At 43.8% G+C, this 26,487-nt stretch overlaps 1 protein-coding gene across 3 annotated transcripts in view; it reads right to left on the bottom strand.

The window, feature by feature from the left end:
- The window catches only part of SPAG17 (sperm associated antigen 17), a 1,712,709-nt gene that overhangs the window by 87,505 nt on the left and 1,598,717 nt on the right, over positions 1–26,487 (bottom strand). For all 3 annotated transcript variants that reach the window (XM_069635754.1, XM_069635756.1, XM_069635755.1), the window contains one exon: positions 2,658–2,802. In XM_069635754.1, coding sequence (XP_069491855.1) covers positions 2,658–2,802 — 145 coding nt within the window. The remainder of the gene's footprint in view (positions 1–2,657; positions 2,803–26,487) is intronic.

Below are 26,487 nucleotides of genomic sequence, written 5' to 3'. Positions count from 1 at the left end.
AATCCGGCAGGGGGTCCGGGCAAACGGCGAGGAAGGCTGAGGACAGGTGAAGACAGGTATTGGCCTTGTTATCCTGGGCCTTGCTGGGAGTGGTTGACCAGACAATGACACTGCATACTTTACCATCAGTCTTGCTTCCTTCCTCCCTCCCTTGAGTTAAGCCGGACTGCTCTGCCAGAGATGCCTCCTTAGAGAGACAGGTTTTTCCTATTGGCGAGAAACACTATTTTGTCTTTAGACTGGATGGTTACACAGTTGTCCCCACAGTGTTGTGCAAAAATCTCCTTAACAACCTGGAAGGTCATGTTTTCTCTGTTTGTCATCCTGCTCTCCTGCCTTTCTAACTGCCCGAGACCCAGATTAAGAATATTAATGGTGTGGGAGAGGGTGGAAGCATATGCACACCAATTTCAAATGAATTGGTTGCACTGAACGTCTTGGCCAAAGAAGCAGCCCTTCCAGAAGAAGTGGAGTTTTGGTGCATCTCTGGCAGTAGGTAGAATGTACTGGGTTATCTGGTACCAGTCTCTAAAGTTGTCCTTTGAAGTAATTTGGAAATGTCTCTAAAATAATTTTAAGTTCTCTTTTGTAATTTATTGCACTGCTGGCCTGGCTATCAACCATGTTGTATGTCACAAAATAATTCCTTAGTCAAAGTCCTCTGAAGAAGGTGTTCCGATCGCTGCACAGTATTACAAAAGATTCACATGTGCACCCAGCTATATTGTGTATTTGATTATTGATATAAAATGCCCCAATGGGAGGCTGCTATTTTGGGGAAACTGGGCAGCAACTACATAGGTGTATGAATCTCGACAGGCAAAGTGTTAGATGAAGGATGACGGACACACTCATCAGTATGCACTTTTTGGTACCAAATCACACTCCTGCGGACCTTTAAAATAGCAGTGCTGAATAGTATATTTAGGACAAGAAATGCATGAAAAACATGAATAGAAATGCATGCAGATTTTCCAAACGCTGGAAGATGGTTTGAACAGACATTGCAGCTTCATGATTCACTATCCTGATTAACAAAGTCCCACTCTTTGCGCCTATAGAGAACCAGGGGTCCCATCAGTTAGACCTGATTGTTCCCATCAGATTTTCTAGGGCTCTTTATTGATACCTAAGTGACACATCCCCGCTCTCTGTGGCAATGGTCTGTTGCCGGACTCACTCCAACCGCAGCCCTTCTAGCACTTTAAAAGCCCTGCCCTCCAAGCTTGACAGAGGCTTTTGGGGGCTCCTGTTCCAGTCCAGACTCTATTTTGTTTATAATCCGATGTAGAGAAGCGGATTCCCTGCATGGCAGCTGATCCATCCTATTCTCACCAGCTTCACAAGTCAAAGGCGCAACATATAACTGATTCTCCCACTATCTACTGGCCTTCCAGAGGCACACGCCCAACGTGTGGATGACTGCGCAACCACTAATATAGCTAAGGGATCAGCGCAACAAATGGCTTTCCAGTATGAGCAACCTTAAAGAGGCAATACTAAGAATGTGGCCAACAGCCTAATTAATATTTGAAATGCAATCGTCCAACATGTCACTGACTGCGTTTCCTCTCCCCAAGCTTAAACATAGATGACATGGTGGGCAACAGGCTCAGTTGCGATGGACACACAACCAGCTCTGCCTAAAACATACTGGCCTTTGGTAGGTTTGTACATGCTGCCAGGACTGAAACTACCCTATCCCGTCACGCCTCGGAGAGCGGCCCAGGAGTGTTTCTTTCTGTTGCCCGTTTGGAAATAGTTTGCGGTGTCCCATTTACGTGGTCCAGACTGCAATGCTTGGGGGTTACCTCTGAAGAGCATGGCTCTTTGTGACGGAATGACCAATCAGAAACACAGACACAAACAGATCAGTCATTCCAGAGTTGAATTCTTAAGATGTCCTGTGTGTTTGCTTAAGAGCTTCCTTCTTCCTATGCCTTTTGGAGTGATCCATGAACGCTTGCAAATACAAGGGTATCACCATGTCGTCTTTTTTGGATCAACACTTTGTATACTATTTGTATCTCTCACAACCACATGTTGCAATACTGGGAGCTATAGGAGATTTTGAAAGACAACATGTAAAGAAATAAATAATAAGGACAAATATTATCAAACTCCTATTAATGGAGGGGGGTCTCAATCTATACTTTCGACAAGGACACCACACAGTTCAGTGGCGTTGGGTGCGGACATCACACTTTGAAACAGAACCCAGCTTGCCTTTTCCACCATGGTGTATGGAGGTACAGAGTGGCACAGAATAGCTGGTATCCCATGTATTCCTGGCAAGCCGAGTGCCCGACTAGCTCTAGCCACCTTTTCCCTAATGTGCAAGTGCGGATTACCACAATGCACTGATAGGGCGAAACGGTCTGTGTGGCATGATTGTCTACAACGTCCTGACCTTTTTTAACTTGGCAGAATGCCAGTCATTTGGATCAATCGGGGAACATGTGGCGGCACCAACGGGATGTGGCACCACTGGGTAGAATGGCAGCAGAGGTGGAATGCTCACCCTAGCCTAGTACACTGTGCAGCTCTGAGGTCCCAACTTGGTTTTAGATGCGACTAAGATGCAGCATGTAAAAGCACTAGGAAGCATGCATAGGTTTCCAATTCTGTAAATAAATATGACTCGCCATAAAGGATATTTGCCATGATGGGCAGGAGGAGGATCTCTTCTTCAGCATGGATCTCAATCTGGTGAGACAAGATCCCTGTCCCCTCTTGACCTTCCAATCCGATTGCCATGGCAAAGAGCTCTATCTCCAGCTCTGTCTTCATTCCTGGAGCCACCTAGAAAAGGAAAGGGGAATCAGCAAGTGACATGTTTCAAACCTTGGTCGCTCTAATATTTACAACATTTCAATGCTTTCTACCAAGGCCGAGATGTGTCAAACCTCCCCAGGATCTCGTCTTCTGTGCCACCTATTCTACACTGATCTTAGGGACACAAGATGGCAGAGAATGGTCTGGGCTGCGAGTATGTTTAGGGCTCTCAGTGGAGAGGGGTCAAAAAACGGCCAAAGTGCAAGGGCTGCAGTAACTATGTCTGCACATTCACAGCCCATCTGTGCAAAGAGCCCGGGATGGATCACTACAGCTCCCAACAGTGTGATGGGTGATGACCTAATGCCAGATTTGATAGCAGCGAGCAATAAGGGGATATGGCTCTGAGGCCCCGCTCCAAGTTAATGGGCCAGAGGATGGGACAGGAGGGTTCTCTATGGTTTCGTCGAGTGGACACTTATCTCGACCAGTTATTGGTAGTTTGAAATGTTTTTCTCTCCTTATAATAGGGGTTGGGTCCCCCCCATAACCTCCTAAATATACATACATACATTTTTGGTAAATGTGGAGTAGTAATTGCAGACATATGTTATCCTTAAGGCAATAACCCTAATAATTGGGGTTGTCTTGTCGCTTGTCATGAACCCAGAATGATTGTGCCTGCCCAATACATGGCATAATCACCATACATACATATATGTCTGTGCCAAACTAACCAAACAGGTCGAACTAAATGTCCACTCACAAAATGGCGATGAATGAAATCACTATATATAGCTGCAGTATGGGAAGAAACAGTGGAGTTCATGAAGGAGCAAATGGTTGAACAACTGGTTGGAGTGGGCATGGATATCTATGATGAGAGGAAATAGGGGGCACTATTGTGTGGGGTTAGCAGTTAGAGATCAAGGAACTATATTTAGGGTGAGTGGTCGAGTAAGCGTCTCAGAAAGGAATGTGGTGTGTGCAAAGGTATAGTTGGTCATTCAGGCAGTGAGGAATATAGCTCAGCTGGATGGGCTGATATGCTTGTGAGATAGAGGAATGAACAATACACTGGTGGGTTAAGAGTTAAGAAATATATCAGAGGGTGGGATGAGACAGTAGCTTTATCCATGTAAATGTAGCTAAGAGGTCAAGATTGGTGGAAAGGAGGTGGAGAAAAAACCCATGCCCCAACCAACATGCCAAGTACAAAGCTGGAGCTCTCCATTATAAGAATGTTCTGTTTCCAATTAAGAAATCCTATTTTGAAATCAGAATTGCAAGTGCTAAATCTGATTTTAAAAAACCTGTTTAAAACCTTAAGGGATCTTGAAAGAGAAGAATAACTCTGTTCAGTGCAGTAACACCTGGTGGGCTGAAATACAATCTGGTTTTCTTAATAACATCTAAAATGAGCAACTCAATATCCTGAATAGACAGAAGAATCTGTCACCTGTGCAACTGAGTTTCACTGAGAATTCCTCCAACAGGTTAGACGCACCCAATGATGTAGTTCCTTTTGAACTCTCATACCTTCCGAAGACAATATAAGAAAGAAAGTCTTCGAACTTAAACCCACTTCATGTCCTTCGGACACCTGCCCCTCTAGTATTATTCAAGACTCAACCACCTTTTTGCTCCTTTCCCATTCAAAATTGTTGGCTCTTCATTCAGTACATCCTCTGTTCCGTCTTGCCTCAAGGAGGTATGATAACACCCATTCTGAAAAAGTTGATCTTGGACTCCAGTAATGTTAATAACTATCGCCCTATCATGAGGGTTCTGTTTTTGTTGAAGATATTGGAAAGGATTGTCTACCTACAGCCTCAAGCTCAAATTGAACATCACGCAACACTTAGCACTCGGCAGTCCGGATTCCGAGCTAGGTATGGCACGAAAACCACCTTGAGCGACCTGCACCCAAACCTGACAGTAATAGCTGAGAAGGACAAGCTTGCTCTCTTGGTATTACTTGACCTATAAGCAGCTTTTGACTTGGTGGACCAGGCACGCCTGCTGGGTTATGATGCAACACTTAGTCAAATGCTCAGACTCCACAATCTCTTGATTTGTGTACCTTTTTGGTCACAGAGTAGCACGGGTGGCTATAGGTAATTATAAAGCCCCCCTCAGAAATTCTCTCCTCTGGAGTTCCGCAAGATGCATGCCTTTCGCCACCTTTATTTAATATATATACTCGTCCACTGTTCGATATGCTGGGCAGTGCTGGTATCGTCTACACAAATTATGCTGATGATACTCGGCTTGTCTTGGAACTTGGTGGAGATAATACCGGCCTGTCTAGCCTTAACAGCATGTATGGTATGATCCAAAATTGGATGATCCTTAACTCGCTAGCACTGAACAATGATAAGACTGATCTCATGATTGTAGGCTCGTCTGAGAGAATTAAGAAATTGGATGCACGGTATTCCCACTTTTCTGTCTCAAACTGTCTCATTGCAGTAAGTCATTAAGTAAAAACGCTTGGTGTCATCTTGGACGTTACTCTAACTATGAACCAACACGTTAAATCACCCTGCTCCTACAATAACAAGCTTTTGAGGCAGATTAAACCTCATCTGTCCCCTGAACATACCGCCTGTTTGGCAACTGTGTTCATTAATTCTCGACTCGGCTACTGCAATGGCCTACTTGCAGGCACTTCTAAGAAGAAGCTTCATAGCCTGCAAGTAGCACAGAATAATGCAGTCTGGATACTTGGTAATCTAGGCCCATGTGACCATATTACCCAGTCAAGACGAGACCTACATTGGTTACCTATTCACCACCGTATTTATGACAAAATGTTAACTTTGTCATATAAATGCCTCACTAACCAAGCTCCTATCTAATTAGTAACAGATTGACCAAGACTATTGTCACTCATAACCTAAGGTCTACTGACCAATCCAGGCTCTTTGTCCCTCAGTTTAAGCTAAGGTACTTTGGTGGCTGCTGCATCTCGGTTCAGTCTCCAACTCTTTGGAACTCTATACCCGCCTCTATCCGTGGTGCATCCTGCCTTTCTGGCTTCAGAAAAGCAGTTACGACATTTCTTTTTAGCTCCAATGATTAGGATAGCCTTATACCTGCTGTTGTTATCCCACTGCTGACTCTCAGATCTGTCTCTCCCTTTCTAGCACACTGAGGCCTCTGGGCGTGTTGCACTCTATAAGAAATTAATAACAATAACAAGAAATGAGTAGTAATAGAAGAGAGAGGTAGCTTGAGAGGTACTGGGCTCTGGGTTAAAGATGAAGACGAGCCGAAGCTCAAGAGTAATTTGGGTGGGGTTCTGACGATGGTATTGAAGCCCCTCAAAGGGAACAGAAGTCAAAATGGGAGCTAAACAATGGTCCTTCTAATGGATTAGACACATAGCTCAGTATGTAAAGGATAGAAAATGTGTACACCTGACATGTATAGGGCATAATGGAGTAGCTGGGAATATAAACCTACTTGGGAGATAGAATATGGGGCTCAGATAGAGTGAAAGCTTGGAAAATGGGGAACAGTTAAGTTAGAAGGCAGGGAAATGGCTCTTGTAATAAGGCTGAAGAGTCTGCAATAGAGTTGATACAATAGCATTCTGGGTACCTGAGATGAGTCAACCTTTGGGTTATGTGAATAAGGCTGAAAGAAAGGGGAGGAGGCTCCTAAAAATGGGGAAACACGGCTCCAGATAAAAAGGCAAGGTCCTTTGCAAAATATTATCAATGTTTTGAATGTGACAGGCAATTTTTGAGGAGATAGAATTGGGGCAGGGGATGGGATGCAGAGGTAGTTCTGGAGGCAGTGGAACAGGGCTCGGGATAATGTGGAGGGGTAATTCTGGTTGTGAATGGGGCTCAGGATGCTACCTGTAGGGTACTTTCTGTAGCATGTATATACACATCAAACATGAAAAAAGAAGGCTACAATGCATTACTGGGAAGTAAAGATTATGCTCTTCTAAAATGAAACATGCAACTGGAAAACCTTTAACATACACTCCTGTGCTTTGTGGAGGAAAGAGGACAAAATTGAATAAGGCATGATCATTTAAGAAGCCCTGTTACCATACCATTGTGTGACCGTATATTCTAATTGTAATTTACGCCATGTTTAAACCACTGTCTCTGGCCTGCATACAGTGAGATGGTACACTGCACTGCACATTCCACCCTTACACCAGTGCTTTGCATACCATTTAAGAATCCTTGCCTTCGCTGTTGACGCTTCTGACACATATCTGTTTTGGCATAGCTAAGAGCGTTACCTGCTCTCGCCTTTTACTTGCTTTAGCTGGCAGATGTTGTCATCTGCCAGCTAAAGCATAATGCTTCCCACTCACCGTGTGGTGAGTGGGAAGCATTAGGGCGTATATTCACCTTGAAGAAATGCCTTGCACTGTGCTGCTTTTACTGATAACACTAACAAGCGCTGCCGGGTGCAGCCGGCATTGAAAGGCTGTACAATGAGGGTTTATCTCGATCAGCAATTAAGGTTGCAAGGTGTGACTTTGCCAGGCCAAGACCACCGCCTTTCATTGACACCCATGTATTCCTGTGAGTAGAAGAGATATGGTCCCAGGAGGGAGTGGGGTTCACTTGCGTCGAAGTTTCGTGTTGCTGATGGTCACTTGTTTACTTAGTGCTTAACTAATAAAGTGTTCATCAATCAGTAGTCATTATTTTCCACTACAATCTGGTGCCTTAGACGTCAGAACCCGCTGCTCACCAGCCGGACCTGGGTTGCTGGGTGCACTTCCCGGTGATTCCCCTTTGGCCCAAGAAAGGACGATTTTGTCAGAGGGGAGAGCTGGCCGCAGCACCCAGAGACTCAAGGGGGCAGACAGAGCAGACGGGGAGGAAAGTGCCTATCGAAAAATCGGGAATCAATGAACACAGGTAACTGCTTTTATGTATTGTGATGTCATGTGGTCTGAAACTGGTCAAAATATCAGTATTTGGATTTAAAGTATAGCATTTATCTGGAGTAATAGGAGGGAAGGTACCCTGCCTAAAACAAAACTTGTTATCTGAAGTAAAAATTAAAAATAAAATAAAGAGTAAAGCGGCTGGCCACCGCAGTTTAAAAAGCAGCACATCCACACTCTCTACTGACTTAAGAAGACATGAGACTGAAAAGGGACAAGTATGAATGAAGGAGAACCCTGTGATTGTCTGGTCCTGACCCAGACCATGTCACTTGAAATCCTCAATGTGCAAGGAAAGTTGGGACCCTGCTTTACATTTCACACTCTCCTCTATCCTAGTCCGGGGGTTGTAATAGGTTCTATTTCTACCGATTAGGTGTCGTGTCTTTGACCCTTACCTACCCACGTCTTTGAAAAGCTGAATATTGCTCTGCATTGTGGATATACTAATGTGGGAAAAAACTGTAAAACAGCAGTTATCTGAATCTGACCAACACATTTCTGTAATGGTGGCAGAAAGAGGCCCAGGTGATACCTGAGTCGCCGAATGGACATGGCGGAGTGGTTAAGTGCATGAGCCGTATCTACACCGCCAGTCATGGAATTCAATGGCGTCAGTGCAGACGGGGTTAAGAATGGGCCTGAATCCATAATCAGCCATACCTTGTCTTAACATCCCTGTGAAAATGGGTTCAGGGCAATCTAGACAAGTGCTGCTTACTCTAAAAGGAGACCAGCCCACTTCATGTTTACGCACTACTCGCAAAAAGCATGCAAGCACCTGGAACAATGGCACGAGTATACACAGACCAAGTCTCCTAGATAATTTCCTCAAGAAAGCACATTTGATAAGTCAGAATAACGAATTTGCAAACAGCATTAGAGAAAAAGGGCACACATGTACACCAACGCTAAGAAAATAACTGAATCTAATACCCAGGCACTAAAAGATTTGCAGATAAGTGTAACAGTGCAGAAGTTGGCATGCTTGTTGGCACACACATTTATTTAATAGAAATAAAGGAAGAACCCTATCTGTGCCTATAAATAAGAGGGGTTTTTCTGCCTCATACAAAACTAAGGATAGTGTCAGAATGTCAGTCAAAAACAAATAGTCCACAAACCTATTTCTGTCCCCTAAAAAAACTATAAAATAAGCTACACCCTGACTCCAAAAGGGTGGCTCCCTTCCTCGTGATGATCATTAGGCAGTTCATGAATGATGGGGGAATATCCTTCTTCCCATGGTTGTTACTAGGTTTCTCTGTATTGTTCCACACAGATGGGGAGGACTCTCTTCATCCGAGCTTCTGAGGGGATTTGCATATAGTTTCCAAAACAAGATTGGGACGGTATCTCCCTTCCCTAAGGCCTTTCTTTAGGCTCTCTTTCCATAGCATCAATGTTGTCTGGATTTCTGGCAAAGGATATATCTTCCTTCCCCATGTCTCCTAATAACTTGTGCCAAAGGATCGCTCTCTCTTCCCCTGGTCTTCTCTTCTGTCTTTTGCCAAAGGATACCCTTCTCATTCCCTGGTCTTCTCTTCTCGTTATATGGATCCCAGACCTCCTTCTCAGCTTTTTAATGGCTCTTACATAAGCCTGGGTCACTACCTGCAGGCAGCCTCTCGCATGAGTGTGGATTACAAAAATTGTCAAATTGGGAATAGTGCCACTGAAGTGCAAAACAAGGTTGAAACCCTGGGACATTACATGCAATCCATTAATTGGGGGAGGTAAGGATCCCCTTGGACGATGGGTTATCAAGAGATTTTGTAAGATTAATTTGAACGCACTTGAGTTTGTTTTTTTATGATCTGACTTTTGTAATGCAGTTTTTGATAAATACCTTAAGGCTTAAAATTGTAAAACCAAATGCTAATAAAATAAAAAAATAAAAAATAATGAATGCATGTCCTGGTACTCTCCTATGGTCGCCGAGGGAATTACTAACGCATAAGGGAAGCTCTTATAAAAAATAGTGTTGAATGTAAGATTGCGGACCCCCCTAAACGGTGGACTGCAAGTCTCTCTGAGGACGTTCTGAAACCACCCTATCAAGGATATAAATACAGGATGAGGGCTGAACTTTACATTACGTATATCCTTGGATGAGTGTCAGTGCCTAAGAACGATGAACACTTTCTTGGTAACGGTCTTATTTGGACTTACCCAAGAGTCACATTCAATGAAGTACAGACATTTGAGCGTACTGGGGCATATGTTGGGATACCAAGGAATGAAAGACTGTGTAGACTGTGCTGTGAAAACTTTGTTGAAACGGCAAAACCTCTAATACTGAGCTGCACTGCATTGAAAGATATTAGGTGAAAGCATCTTCTGGTATTGGATAACTGTGCAGCACAAAGTGAGAATATCATTTGGCAAATACTTACGACTGGGAATGATGAAGAATATATATTCCACTCGATGAAGCTCTGGAGAAAGATAGAGGCCATTTTAATGATTATTAATGTTTGATTCTTGAAGTGATTTTTATTATTTGTAAATGAAAAGGATGTGTATTAAAAGTTGATTTGTATGTTAACTGTACAATACTAATAATAATGTAAACAAATAAGTGCTATTACATGGCTAGGCTGGCCTAGCTTGGTGGTGGTGACCGTCTGCATTTACTTTCTTAATGTGGCATGGCATTTCATTACAGGGCATCATTGGTAAATAAAACATGTTATGTTACAAGAATGTATTGAGGGCACATATGCCAGAAGGCATCTTGGTGCTAATTGCGAGAGGGAATTCCATGTAGAGTACAGACTGAAACAATAGCGCGTTCAGCTGCTGGCGGAAGGTAAAGTGATCCTCAGTCCCACCTAAGGTGAGAGGCAAATCATTCCAGGCTTTGGCGGTAGGTACCAGGAACACGCGCCCTCCTGTCCGTGAGAGTCTGATCCAGGGAACTGCCACCAAGAAGGCGGAACGAGAGCGCAACTCGCGTGTAGGAGCACAGGGCACACATTTCTCCTGTAGATAGTCCGGCCCTAGGCCATAGAAGGCTGATGTACCATGCACAAGACCTTAAAAAGAATGCGGCTTTCAACAGGGAACCAGTGGAGTTGCTTTAACAGGGGAGACATACGAGCACCAAAGGAGGGGCAAAGAATAGATCTGGCAGCTGCATTTTGGAGTAGCTGCAGCCGGTTTAATAGGTAGCAAGGCTGTGCCAGATAGAGTGAGTTACAGTAATCAAGGCCGCTCAAGACCAATGCGGCTATCACCAGAGCTTGGCACTCTGCTGGAATAAAAGGAAGAACCTTCCGAAGAATCCAGAGCTTAAAAAGCCCTGTTTTACAAACTGCCGCCACCTGCTCGTCCATAGCCAGGTAAGCAGAAATTCTGACCCCCCCAAAGATGAGTGTTACAAAGTGGCTATATTGGCTCATATTAGTGGCTCAAGTCTGGTCATATATTTTTAGTGTGGCACAGCATTTTTGTACTGGGCATCAAAGGTAAAAGCAAACATACGTGTGATTACGTGGTACGCTTGCATATGCTGGTGCATCCTGAATGGACATGCATGGGCACACCGAGCATGAAAATGTGTTCTATACTGGCACATGTTGTGTGCAAAGCCATGATAAAAATTAGCTGAAAAAAGCTCCTGTGCACTGTTGGTGACTTGCGTCTGTTAGATTTAATCATGGACTGCCCTACAAAACGGCCAGCAAACTGTGCAGCTTTTGAACCCTTTTCTACAGAAAGTATGATGTGAAATGCACTGTTTTAACTCATTTTTTTAATGTTCTTGGGGATACGGCCACACCTTCCCCCACTGCCGCAACCCTCTAGGTTGGTTGAGGCTCTCTCGCTACGCTACACTCCGTTGCTTCCATATTTTCAATGGAAACACTCACACCCTTCCAATTAAAACATTCACCAGACGTCAGTGGGAAGGCGTCCCGAGAGCTGACTGGATCTTAGCTCAGGGGTCCAGAGTACAGAATTCAGAGGAAGGCTTTATAACAGCCTTTCATCCTGAGGTACTGAACCAACTTGTCCTGTGTCCCCAGAGCTCTACAAATGGTCATCTCTGTGGGCCTCAAGAAGATCTGAAGGAAAGGGAACCATAGTATCTTAGGGGGGTCCCAGAAGGATTGGTGGGAGCAGCATGTGTGCAGTGCATGGGGGTCCAAATCAAGATCAAATGGTATACCACGGGGAGGTCTGTAGGAATCAGCAGAACCAAACACTGACCACTTGGTATCATGCCAGATATGAAAAGACCATGTATGAAAAACCTGGTAAGGTCCATGTCAATGATGAGACGTGGGGTGTGTTTAATTAGTTGTATGCGTAATGCCTTGTGCTACACACCTGATCTGAGCCTTGTTGGACGTCTTGCTAGCCCCTCTGTCTATTGTGTACACTTTCCTGGACCAGGCAGGCCAGGTGCCACCTCCTTCAGGGTACTTTGGTCGTGAACCAGATGGCTGTGTGCAAGTCTACCTGCCACTTATCTTGTCTTCGGTTCAGTGTTGACTCCGGGATTGGATTTGCAGGTGGCATGATTAGATAACTATTCTATGGGTGAATATAGTCTACTTAACTGCACTTCCCTTTGCTTACATTCATGTGGGCAATCTCTTATGAGAGAATTGTTGGCTGTTTTCATGTATAATTTCAAATCAAAATAAAATTTGAAAAACTGGAAATGATACGGTTAGCTTGACCCTCTGGCCCTCACAGCTAAGCCAGCGTGAAAATGCTGCATATGTGAGTTCATGCACTTTGAGAGGACCAAGGACTTTAGAAAGGGTGATAGCCACTTGTAACCCAACCTCTCCTTTTCCTCTCTCAGGGGGACCCTCCTGAGACAATAGATTCAGATATGCACTTACTCCAATGATTGCCATGGAAATGAAGTGCTCAGGTTTGGGTCTTTTGTAAAGACACATAGTTTTCAATCTTCCTATCTCTCAGGATGGGAACTCCAAGCACATTGGAACCATTATGCAATTCATAGACTGCAGCCAGCCTAGCTACACCCAATCAGTGCTGCAAGCCGGTCTTCTAAATAGGCAGCCTTCCCTTTAGATTCTCGCTGTTGGGGGTCGAACCCCAAAGAAAATCACCTGCTCTGATACAATTAGTGAGTTTGAACCTTTTTTCCTAGTGTTAGAACTTCAATATCAGACTGTGCCGGAGCTCCAAGGAATGTTTGTATCATCTTTTCCGATTGCTGTAATCCTGAGGTGTCTGACAGCTGTGGAATGTTCCTTTATAAAGCCAGTTAGAAGTGTTTAAGGGGAAACATGGGGCAAGAGGAACCTCATGAGTTGCACCTATTGTTTGCACCCTCACAAAGAGGATTCTTGTAAAAGCGATTGGTCGCCAGAACGAGACAGAAAAGGCAAAGGGGGGGTCCTGGTGCAGCTGCAAAGCCTGCAAGATGGAAAGCCATGCAAACTTTAAAACAGTCGCTAAAACACCCTGCAGTGTGGAAAAGCTGTAAAGGCTAAAGACGAGTATGTTGATAAAGACAAGAAAAGGGTTGTCCATTATAAGGTGGTTGGGTTCTTTGCCTTCAGAGGGCATCATAATCTTCAAAGAGTTTAGAAATCATGACTGTTAAGATTTCATTGACGGATGATCCATCAGTGGGGGAAAAGAACCCAGTAACACTGCCACTGCAATTGGGAGAAGTCTCATTGGTGCAAGTCATAGCAGCGCAGTGACGTGATCTATCCATCCATCGGCATGGTTAGGAATGATTTCCCTTCATAGACATCTATGGTACCCCCATACCATGCAGCTGTTCTGAACCGAACCCGACTTTCGGGGGTAGGTACAGCCTTTTCTCTGTATTTACCTTGCTTATCTCATCTGTTCTGGGGGCACTGATCAGTCCCTATGGCTATCAGTGCAGGGGGACCTTGTCCCCCATACCGAAATATCTTGTTTTAGACTGTACACATTACTTTACAGTGAAGTGTGGTGGGGATATTTTGTATCCCTTTATTCTTTGTTTTTAGTAACTTAATGGTAGCTTGCATGATGTGTTCAGGAGGGACTGGTGGCACGGGATATTTCTCTACCATGTATTTTTACATGAACACATGCACTTTTTCGTGTTAACGGTTAATGCCATTTAGAGTACCATACACTCTAAAAAGGCCGTGCCATGAGATTTCACCCTGCCCATTGGCCATCTTGAATTTGTCCCGTCTTCTCAGGGTCTGATTTGACCTTTATGGAAAGCCCTGGGCTGGGAAAAGCTGCAGCTTTTCCAGACCAAGTGGCGGTGTGATTGTAGCCAGATGTGGAGGCTGGGACTATCTGGTCCCAGTCCATATCCTGGCTAAAATGTGTCTGTTGCTTTGCAGATGCGGTGGCCGGAGGCTGTCCATAATTGAACAGCCCTCGTCAGTTTAAATGGTGCAAATGCTTACTATTGGTAGGCTTGGGGGTGACTCCAGTTTGAATTTAGGATAAAAGGAGGACTTCTGCACGCATTCTTTAGATTATCATTGGAGCCAAGACCTGTTTGAAAAGGAGAATCTTGCTGAAGACCCATAACTCGTTGCAACCATCCAGTATTCTCTTCTTTAACTGTCCCGGTGAGGCCCTGCTCCTTTGCTGATCTACAGAAGGCCTTAATCGGTGCTTTGACCCCTGAACCGGTGGGAACAACCAGTCCTGATCCCGGCTTGAGCATCCTGCCCTGGGAAGCCTTTGGCAGTGTCCTGCAACCATCCTGTGTGCTGACCAGCTTTCTCCTGCGTTACCTCGCTGCATCAGTCGCCGTCTCGAATTCATACTTGGGCCTCCACAGACCCTCGACTTGTGGAACAGGAGACATCCCTATAGTTGCAGATCTGCAGCATGAAGAGGGACCTTGTAGTACCTGCTTCTTTGTCTCTGCCATTATTGCTATTTGATTGTGGTGGCAAGCGCTGTTCTCCTCCTGCACTGTGTCCTGTTGGTCACCTGAGGTCTTCAGTATCGTGGTGGTTCTTTCTTTGTTATCTCACTGACATCCAGTGGTCCAGTGCCAGGAACCGTCTCACCAGAGCACAGAACAGAGCCTGAACTAATTCCCAAGGCTGAAATTGACCTCTACACCAGTGACCCCCCTCTAACGGAACCAATACACGAACCAAGAAGGCCCAGCAAATTTAGGTTCCTCTGAAATGGTCCCTGAGCAAATCGGAGTACAGGAGTTGCAGGGGGTTATTTAGCATAGATTTTACCCCCCACCCACCTCCATGGGCTTTAACCAGTGTAATGGTCTGCCCTACCTCTTGCTTGCCTGACTCCGATTGGTGGAATGCTGGTCAAGGATCCCAGCCCCACTTGGGGTGCCCCCTAAAGTGGTTGGATTGGAAGACGATCTCATAAGAATGCATCTTTTTTTGTTCTAAACTTTTCAGACACTTACAAACTTCCAGTTGGCTTAGCTACACTTGCTCAGCCTCCTTTAGTGGCTCCTAGCCTCCTGCAAAGGATTACATTTGTACTTATGCCTTTAAGGGCACACGGCCCCATCTCATCGAGGAAGCAAAGGGCTTTTAAAGCGTAGGCCCCTATATATATTTATAAGGCTGTGCATTGTGTTTTAACTCCTTTAGTTTTACTGATCAGTTCTCAAATTAATTTAACACTTATCTTGCCTTTCTTTTCATTTGCTTTGCTATAATAGAGTGTTCTACCTCTTGATCTTACTGTCTTTGAGTGATAGTGTTGGTGGTCTGTAGCCTGAGCACCCCAAGGTGAATTTACATATGTTAGTAGTCTATGGTTAGTGATTTATCTTTATGTGATTTTTGATTGCTAAGAGTTGCCATATGCCTAAATAAATATAACTGTTATACATTCTGCCTTAACTTATATTATTAAGAGCTCTCTGTGTGTGCTTAACTGAACCCTTCACTAGTCTCACACTCTCGTAGTCTGGCTGCTCAGTCGCACTACCCAGATAGAGCTTGGCTAGACCGTAGTGTTTGTATGTGTTCATCAATAGGGTGGCCTCTCAGAATCCGTCCACTGGGCTGATTCCGAAAATTCACCTTAACAGACGCACTCTAGGCTTCTGTGTGCAACATTCGTGTTTCAAAAGTCACATTATTTTCCAAACTGAATTCTGTAACTCCAATGGTAATTAAACATCCCATTGAGACACTACTTGCATCAGCAGCACAGCACAAATCATGCGAAAAATAAAGGGAACTTCAAATCTTTAAAGTAATCCCTATCTAGATTAGCACATGGTCGACTGCACCGAAAGTGTGTTGTATGAACCTATTAGAACCAATAAATTGGAAGATCCGAGATATCCCGCAGGCCCACATTGGAAAGAAGAAGACAAAGGAGAGAATATTGTGCAACTTAAATTCAATGGCATCGAGAAAGTTCCAACTGCAGAACGAGGTGGTGACGATGACGGTGCTTTGTGCTGGCAAAATGTTTTGATTTGACAACCACGACATAAGGGCTGAACAAAGATCATAAACTTAAAATGTATTTTTATAATATTTTAAAAGCACGAGAGGCCTGCAGTTTAGTAAACACTAGAATTCATCTTAATAAGTTCTTATCATTTAAAATATATATGATCTAGATCCGGTTTGTGTGAAAGTACCCACATGTCATATCAAGTAATAGGTTTACTGACATTAAGACATGGCTCATTTGTAAGCAACCATTTTGAGCAATTTAATTTGAAAAGGCTGGACACACTGTGCTTGTGCAAACCTCAGATAGGTATAGTACAATGTTGGTTTTGTATGTTTGTCTTGTATACCGTAGAGATGCTACATTTTGCCATGCGCAGGTTTTTGGCCACGCAGCGGCCTCAGAAAACACCCAAGAACGGACATCGTTCCTGCGTCAAGTTTCGGTTTGGTAACCCTTTCATGTGGAGGTTGCCATGGAGATTGACAACAAAAGCATTTCTTCCGAGTCACGTGAGAAACCGGCGCACGTCACGTCAGCCTGTTCACGTTCCGTCTCCGCCCTTCCAGGAAGTTAAATAGTAGTCGCTTCCTGTGCTCCAGTGCTTTTAATTGAAGTTCTGTCCTATTCGAATTCCTTCTACGAACTACTTTTTCGTCCATTTGTGGATATCCAGCTATTGACTTCTGCTTTGCATTTTGACCTGCTCCTGCCTCTCGATTTTGTTAGTTTGTCTTTTTTGGTAACAGACCTTGGACTCCCTTGACCTGTTCTCTCTTACCGTTTCCATCACGACGCTTACCTGCATGGGACTCCTTTCCTTCCGCAACCCGCTTGCCTTCCAGCTCTGCTTACCGTTTTTCCGTCGCATACGACAGGAGATCAGCAGCACCTTGTTGACATATTCAGAGCTTCACTGTATTTATGCTAGTTCTGCATGCTGCGGTAAGCCTTTTGAGTTATTCTTGGGGACAAATTGTATTACTGCAATCACTAACCAGGCTCCCTCGTACCAGTGCTCCTGAGCTACCTGTACCATAACTCCTTGCTATTTCCGCTTACTACTTTGGACTGCCTTTTTTTAATACTAATTGCTTACTACCAACATAACTAAGTTCAATAAAGAACTGCACAACCCTTGAAATTACGAGGGCACATAGAACGCTCTGCTGATCAGTGCACCAACCAGTCTCCTAACATTCCCGTTTGTTGTTTTCTCCCGCCGTTGGTTACCTTTGCTCTGCCTGGTTCTTCATATTAGGTGGTAAGAATTGAATCCTGACTGGGAGTGGGGTGGTATTAGAGATCCTTCTGCCTATCTAGTACTAAAAAAATGTATTCTTTAGGTTTGGGATTCCTGTCCTTAGCAAGATAATCTCAAGGTACTTGCTCCCTCTTTAATGAGATTGAATTTGTTTATTGGTGTTCGGGCCATTAACGATTGTCATTTCTTTTTCAGCATTGGTGTAAGCAGTGCGTGTGTTCCCCGCTCTTTTGTGGGATCAATTCCTCTGTCTGTCTATTTACAAGAGCAGAGGGGTGTATCATAAAAAAGAGTACCCTCAAGTTGAGGAGGCTTGTATTCTGGGAGGTTGCTTAAAATCAAGCTCGTTGTTGATCTCGGTCCTGTGGCTTATCCTACCTCCGAGACGACATCGCCCCTAGCAGTACAGGTGTGGTGAGTAACACATTTGCAGAATGGGCATGAAGGCAATCATTTGCATAGAAACTGCCACCAATTTCCCAGAAGTCCTTTCATTTCCACGATTGAGCCACCAAAACCCTTGTACTTGCTGAAACATTTACCCAATTAAAAAAGTGAAGGGCGGTGCTTGGAGGATGATACAGGACCTACACCCACTTAATGACGTCATACAAAAAGAATTTCCACTTGTCCCAAACCCGCATCGATTTTCTGCAGCATCCCAAAATTGGCAACTTGCTTCACAGTGGTAGATTTGAAAAAACACATTTTTCTTGGTACCACTGGACCCAGAATCACAGTACTTAACTGCATTTACCCTGGAGGGAAAGAGATATGAGCATTGCAGATTGCCCCAGGGGTATTGCGAACGCCCAAGCATTTTTAACCGAATACTACATGAAGACCTTGGCAACATTTACATAAAAAGCATGATAATTCAATACGTAGATGACCTTCTGGTATGCGGAGAAAATGAACAACAGTGTAGAACAGACTCCGTAACATTATTATAATTTTTTTAAAAATATTTATTTAAAAAAAGATCACATCATAACAACATATGAACAAAAACACTAACAAAATACAAACATCATGCAATCACAGCAAATCAACATTAACTATATACATCAGAAACACCCCCCTCACCCCCTGGAGTCACAATACAAGCAATAAAACAAATCTAATACAGTAACAGAAATTTGCCCCAGATCTTATTAAATAATGCATCTTTCTTTTCTCTCCGATACAGCACTCTCTCCATATCCACTAGAGAATGCATCTCAGCAATCCATTCCTCAATAGTAACAGGGGTAGACGTTTTGCAATGTCTCAAAATTAGCTTCTTCCCCACCATTGCCCCACGAAAGATCCATTTCTTCTGAGAAGGTCGTCCAACAAATCCCCACTACCCAGCACTATGGTCTTAAAATCCATATGAACCTTCACTTCAAGAATCCTTTCACAGATCTGGTCAATTTCAAACCACATACCTCTCACCCTTGAGGACTCCTACAACATATGCTCAAAGGTGCCCACTTTGTAACATTATTAAATTTGCTGGCCTACAAGGGGTACAAAGTAGACAAACAAAAATTACAGTACTGCCTAAGGGAAGTGCTGTACCTGGGGCAACTGATATCAGAAAATGGTAAACAAATACTCCCAGATAGAGCAGCAGCAGTACACGCAACTATCAGGCCCAACACAGTGAAGGAAATGCAGATATTTCTCAGCATATGTAACTATTGCAGAGCATGGATACTAGATTATGCAGCAAGGCCCTTGTTACAAGCACTAAAGGAAGCGCAGAAAGAAAGTTCAGGGATCACATGTCCCCATTCATTTCCAAATTGATTAATGCCTCCTTCACTTCTGGTACCATCCCTGCCAACCTAAAACATTCATGGGTTCTTCCTCTCCTAAAGAAACAAACCCTAGATCCACTTATTCCTACCAATTACCGGCCTATCGAAACGGTACCATTCCTTCTTAAAATACTGGATAAGGTTGCATCTATACAGATCCAAACATTTCTTGAACTACTTAAGCTCTTGGGAGTAAGACAATCAGGCTTTCGCCCACTACACGGGACAGAAACTGCCCTGGTTGATCTAAAAACACAGATTGATGAGCTGAGAGATAAAGGTAAGACAGCCCTCCGCCTACTTTTAGATCTCTCAGCTGCATATGATCTTGTGGATCATAAGGTACTGTCCAATCACTTGTACTCAGCAGCTCACTCTTCCACAGAAGCCATCAAATGGATTCAATCTTTTCTTAGCGAGAGAACCATGAGGGTCTTCTCCCTATCAGCAGCAGCAGACCCTATCCCTATCACGTGTGGTGTACCTCAGGGCTCATGTGTCTCCCCTGCATTGTATAACATATTCACCAAATCTTTGTTCGATGATCTGGACCTTCTGTGTATCACCTACACTAACTATGCAGATGATACACAGATTCTCCTCCCTCTTTCCGGGGATTATGGCAAGGATTTGGTGCTGGTGAACTATACTGCCCCCCAGGACCTGAATTGTATATAATGTGTACATTTGTCTATATTTTACTTTGCATTTTACCTGTAATTATATTGTATATCTTGTTGTGATTGTATCGCCATGACCTATCTGTAACATTGTAAGCTTTGCATCTCCCTGTTGTTGCGCCCTGCTACCTTCGGGTTTGGTGCGCATTAGAAATAAATAAGCAAAAAACGAACAAACAAACATGGACACCAGAAATGAACACAGCCTTTGATACACTGAAAGATCTCATCCCAACAGCACCAGTCCTAGCAACCCCAGATTATGACCGCAAGTTCTTCTTATTTTCACATTGTATCGGCACACTCATGACAGCAGTTTTAACACAGAAAACGTCTCTTGGGCACAAGCCCCTAGCTTACTACAGTGGCACACTTGATGCTGTAATGCAAGGACACTTTGTGTGCGAACAGGCTCTAGCAGCCGCCGCCGTGTTCGCCATTGAAAAAAGCACCACCATTGTAATGGTGTGTTGAGTAACGTTATTTGTTGAGCACTCATTGTTTGCAATTCTTGAAATATCAAAATCCACACTGACGACACAAAGGGCCACAGCATATGTGATAATCTTATCAAGTTCCAACATACACATGTTGCAGAACAGTAAACCCCACAACATTCATCACATAAGCATGCACAGTGGAGGATATGCAAAATCATGATTGTGCCACATATGAAGGGGAAGGTGATCACATACCCAAAGAAAATGAAAATGCCCTGGAAGAAGGGGAAGTATATTTTGTAGATGGGTCAGCATCAGTTTGTCCAGAGACAGGAGAAAAGCACGTAGGAGCAGCTGTAGTGCGATCGGAGGATGGCCAATATGAGACGGTTGTACAAAAAAGGTTATCAATGCATTTTTCAGCTCAAGCAGTAGAATTAGTGGCATTAATTGAGACACTCCATGCAGCGAAGAGGTGCGCGGTAATAATATACGTGGATTCGGCATATATGACGACAACGGTTCATGGAGGGTTGTCAAGGTGGGGGAGGAGAGGATTTAGAAGAGCAGATGGAACCCCAGTGCAGCATGCAGAGCTCTGAAAATAATGAATAGAGGTACTAGTTGAACCCTCCATAGTGGCCCTAGTGAAGTGCCAGGCACACACTAATAATAGTGAAGTAATCTCATTAGAAAACGCGGCAGCAGACGCCGCCGCAAAAGCAGCAGCATACTTTAACAAAAACGTACTAGAATTTATACTGAAAGGAAATGTGGAAGAAGAAAGGGAAGAAGGGTTTAACTCCATGCCAATATCACAGATAATTGACTTGCAAAAAAGAGCACCACCTGAGGAGCAAGTGTTGTGGGTTAAGAGAGGGTGCACACAGTCAGCCACAGACATCCTCTGACACCAAAATTGGACAGGGAAAGTGGTAATGCCCCTATAACTGTTACAAATAGCATTCCAACAACTACATTTCCCGGCACACACAGCGAAACAACACATAGCAGCAAACATTCAGGAAGATTGGTTTGTCCCGGGATTACAGTAACATGTGGCAAAATTAACAATAGAGTGTACAACATGCCAAAGGTACAAGTCAGGAACGACTAAGAACATTGAGAGGAACACTGCCCAGCCCAATCGGACCCTTCCGTGAACTGCATATTGACTATGCAGACATTGGAGAAAGGTGCAATGGAGCAAGATATCCTATAGTGGTGGTCTGTTCGTTCTCACGCTGGGTGGAGGCGGGTCCCTGCACCCACCCAGATGCGAAATGTGCAGCGAAATTCTTAGTAAGAGAGGATTTCCCACGATGGGGAATTTGTGATGTCATACGTTCCGACACTGGAACGTACTTTGTAAATGACTTGTTTAAGGCAGTAAAATCTTTATTGGGCATCAACCACAAATTATGCTCGATTTATCACCCGCAAGCGAATGGAATTGTAGAAAAGATAAATGGCCTCCTTAAAAGCAGATTATCCAAACTGTGTCATACCCTAAAGAAAAACTGGGTGTACTGCTTGCCCTTAGCGTTATTTCAGTTGATGACACAGCCAAGCAAGGACCACCACTTGTCCCCACACGAGATAGTTGTCAGGTCCTTGGCTAAATTGACACACACAGTTTAGTAAATATCAGTCCTAGGTAAAATAGACACAGTTTTGTAAATTACAGTTAGTAAATGTATGTAAATCCATTGTTGTCTCTAGGTTAAAAACCTTTGGTGTTGCCTTGACCTTAACTTTCGTTTTCAGGATGTTGGTGTTTGACCAAGTCAAGATGGAGGGAAGGAGCAGGAGCAGTGATCGTGGAAGGTTTGACAATGCACAGTTCCAAACATTCTAAATTGCCTTTCATTAGAGATTTGAAGTAAGCCAGTCACGTTAGTTCAAACTCCTGTAAATTAGGCTCAGAAGCCTTGAAAATATAATAGTCAACCATTCAAGAAAGAACTCAAGGTCAAGTTTTCATCTGAAGAATTCACCTCTGAAGAAAAGGAGGCTTGTTTCTTCATCTTTCAAGTTCTGATCTGAAATAAGTACTTACCTCATTTGTTTTTCATGGAAACAACAACCTGTAAAAGTAGAGCTCAAGGTATTCTTTAGGACTATTAGGTAAAGCTGTATTGTAAAGTGAAATCTGACTGACTAATTCTTTGTGCATTTGGTGCTGAGCGAGCGGCGGCGTAGCATATTTCTAATGTTGTTACTTATTTGCCAGACACTGTTGCTGTCACGTGCGAGATCTGCAGTGCGTTGCAGTCAGCTGAATGAGGAAGGCAACGTCGGAGATCAAGTCGCGGTCTAGCCTTGACTGCTTTCGTGTCTCCTGAGGTGAGGTCAGAGCGAATATCTGTACCTTCAGTTGGAGATCACGTTAGCGTAGCGTTACCTTTTTTCTTCGTATCTCCAGATCGTTTTGTCTTTTCATGCTAGTAAGCGGTTGCAGTTTGTTTATCAATCTGCTTGTTAGTTTGGTCTTCTTTTTAAGCGCATAGTGGGAGGCGACGGAAGCAGGCAATTTATTGGTTTAATAAATACTTGATATTACGAACCTCCCGGAATATTTAAAGACACAGTGCACAATTTAAAGAATTCCATTTTTAGTGAGTTCTGGTCTCAATTTCACTTTCAAAGGCAAGACTTCAAGTGAGTAAAAGGATATAAAAAGAAAGCAATAAGAAGCACGCAATCTTCCAGTAAAAGAATGAGTCAATGAACTCCATTTGGGAGCAATAGTGCTAATAGGAGAATAAGTCAGACTGGTAGATCTTTTTGGACACTATCTTCAGGTGCCAGAAGAATATTTTAAGAAAGTGCAACACAATTGTACAGGAGTTTCTGTTGTAATTGAAGTCCTCCATGAACACTGCAAGCAAATCTAAATGCCATAAACTCAAACCCTGTCAGGAGTAACTAGAACCAGCAAGTTTCAACTTAGTAGTTTCTGAGTCTTCTTGGAAGAGACTGAAGTAAACAATTCAAGTAGAACTTTGTTTCACCAATTAAGGCATTAGGTTTGGATAGTCTCAGTGTCATGAGAAGTGAGGATTTCAATCCGTTCTCCACTTAGCCTAAGCAGAGGAGCTCTCAGGTAACAAGCATGTTTCTAAATTTGGGAATATGAACAAGGGGGTGGTGAGTATTTGAGTTAAGTAACTTGTAATTACATTTTTTCCATGCATATGCTTGAAGAAGGCTGGAGGTCCAGTTCCAGTGTCTGAGTTTTTTGTTTTCTCCACTTCCCCTTTCCCCCTGGGGTGTCACAGGCTCAGCTGTTACAAAGTAGTTGCGTGCGCTGTATCTTGGTGGGACTGTGGGGCTCAGAAGCTCCTGCGTTGAATTGAAGACCAGCCTTCACAATACTGACAGGGAGACACATGCACACTCCAATATCTCCAATTAGGAGAGCATCATATGTTCACAAAACAGCCACAATATTAGGAGAGGAGTTTCAGGAATATTTAACACAGTTGATGAAAGCAGTAAGAAGTATAGCAAAACAAATTGCAGCGCCCTTTACACGGGCGAATGAAACGGATACTGTCACAGTTGCAGCAGACGGACACAATACACAGCTAATGCCTGGAGAGATGGGGCATGTGTGCAGTTTCGTGAGGCGATGGAATGCTCCAAGATTTCACGGCCCATATGAAGTAGTATATTGTACACCAACAGCGGTGAAGGGCCTGAAATACTGGATACATCTCTCGGACATACGAAAAGCACATGACAGCGTAATAGCCCAGGGAGAGCAGCAAAATGAGCAGGAAGTGGCTGCACCCCCTAAGGGCATTGTACAATCAATAGGAGAAATACTGAATATGATCAAGTGAACTGCAAAAGCATTAATGTATATAAGTGAAAAAAAGTATATTGTCTCTCTCTCTCTCTCTGTCCCTCTCTTTACAATGTTTTCTATATGAATACGCTCTCTCCCTCTACTTACTTGGTGCTAAGACTAAAGTAAATAATAAAATGAATGTGTACTTAACCCATTATATCTCACTCTATAGGTATAAATATGGCTGAGATGAGGGCCCTCATTGTCGACGACACATATGTAGATAGCAATAGGGCCAATATTAGTGCACCTAGAGCCTACTCATATGAGTGTGGCTTGTATTTTGTAGCTGTGGTTTTTTCAACAATGTTGTTATGCCTTGGACTTTACTGGTCAATATCTATTCTTACTGTTAGTATAAAAGAAGGGGGGGTGAAAATGATACAAGAAGGCACCCACCTAGTATAAGATATGTTTAAGTTAATTTGGGCTCACAATGTGTTTACAAACCTTACCACCTTGCACAAGAATAAGACTATCCGGTCCCGGCTGATTGAGTACTTAGTAATTGACACTCCGGATGATGATTTCAATGCATACAATATGAGCAATCTTGACCCCGATGTATTTATGTTGCCACATGCTAATGTATACACAGCCTCACAATCTACCTCAAGTGGCAGTCATATGTATGATGAAACACAAACCCCCACGCTATTGCCTCACACAATGTACTGGTAGCCGACTTATAACAAAGGTGCACAAATGATTGCTGGGATATTCGCCTTCCGTTACCAAAAGCTACTAATAGCCCAGACTGGCATGGGGGTAGGAGATGGAAAAGGGGAGTGGGGCGGCAAAGGTACGATGCATATCATGGCCTGGGTTTAGATGCAGTAGAAGACCCACGCCACCCAGATCAATCAAATAAGTGGTATGCAGATATGAGCACCATGGCAAAACAAGCAACTAATGAGAGTTGCTATGTATGCTCCTTGATATCCCATGCTTCGGGGACCCCAAAGGTTTTATTACCACAAGAGACGCCTATTGCTGAGGCTCAGTGTCTTATCCATCTTGCACTGTGTAGAATTAAAAGCACCTACCAAGCACACACAGTTTTATTACAATTGCTGCAAAACGAAAAAACCTGTCACAGCAAGCCACAAGGAGTTATCTACGTCAAGGAGACATTTTTTGTCATCAAGGGGACACTGTTCATGGACAATAGGTGGCAAGAGGAGCAAGTGATGTGCAAAGCAGAATCATTGCGAGGACTGTCGGAAGAACAATTTCAGTGGATCAAGGAAACAACACTCCAATCTGGTCTCAGTACATTGCCAAACTAACATGGGTAACGGCTCTCGAGAAACCCATCAAGATCCAACGTGAAATAAAATATGAACTTTGCTTCCATGGAGAAGTTAAAGTGACCTTGGGCGCAAACAAGCACTGCAACAAGACACTAATTTTGCCAGACATGAAGAAAGGAACAGCAGCCTTAATTGACACTTACTGGGTGTGTGGCAAACAGGCGTACTTGCACCTCCCGCCATCATGGAGAGGCACTTGGCACTAATGGTGATTCATATCCAAGGGGATGGGGTGCCTGCCAAGAGGTCCCAGGCACCCCAGCCAACAATCGAAGAGTCCCTTACGTATGATGTGTTGTCGGAAGATCAGCTACAAGACAGAGTGTCACGAAGGAAGAGTAGATCCAATTACATCTCCACAGAATCCTCAGAACTTTTGGCACAAGTCCCTGACAAGTTCAAGCTGTTTAACACAGCAGAGACATTTTTCGCCTCACTCATACCAAGCATGCAGGCTCGAGCAAACGCTAAATGGTTGCAGATTGTCCACTTGGAGCAGATCCAGTTGGCTAAAGACACTAACAAAGGGTTCAACGGCATCAAAGTAGAACTCAGAGCCCTGCGGCTGATGACCCTGCAGAACAGGTATGTGCTAGACCTGCTCACAGCAATGGACGGTGGTATTTGCTGAAAAATCGGGAGTGCATGTTGCACGTTCGTACCCTCTGCCGACGCAGACAACGGGACCCTGTCAGATGTGATAGCAGCAGTACATAGTCTCAGTGAAAGAATGGATGATGAGGGCAGCGTGCAGCCAAGCACGTGGTTCGACAACCTGTTCGAGCGGGTCCGTCGTTGCTGGGGATGGTCATGAAACTGCTAATACCAATAATCATCTTTTTCCCGCTGATTTTTTGTGTGTGCCAGGTGGGACTAAGGTGCTGTTCCAAATCCATTAATAACAGTTCAATGAGGATGGCGACAATGGGCAACACAGCAAAGGCACTTCAGGTAGCGCGGGACGCCCAAGTGCAGACTGGAGAAAGACCAGAACCCAAATATCGAATGACTGGAG

The sequence above is a fragment of the Ambystoma mexicanum genome, chromosome 7p (assembly GCF_040938575.1).
Source record: "Ambystoma mexicanum isolate Mex_15411 chromosome 7p, UKY_AmexF1_1, whole genome shotgun sequence".
Taxonomy (NCBI): Eukaryota; Metazoa; Chordata; class Amphibia; order Caudata; family Ambystomatidae; genus Ambystoma; species Ambystoma mexicanum.
Note: the sequence above shows the minus strand (reverse complement) of the source record. Positions and strands in the feature narration are given on the sequence as shown.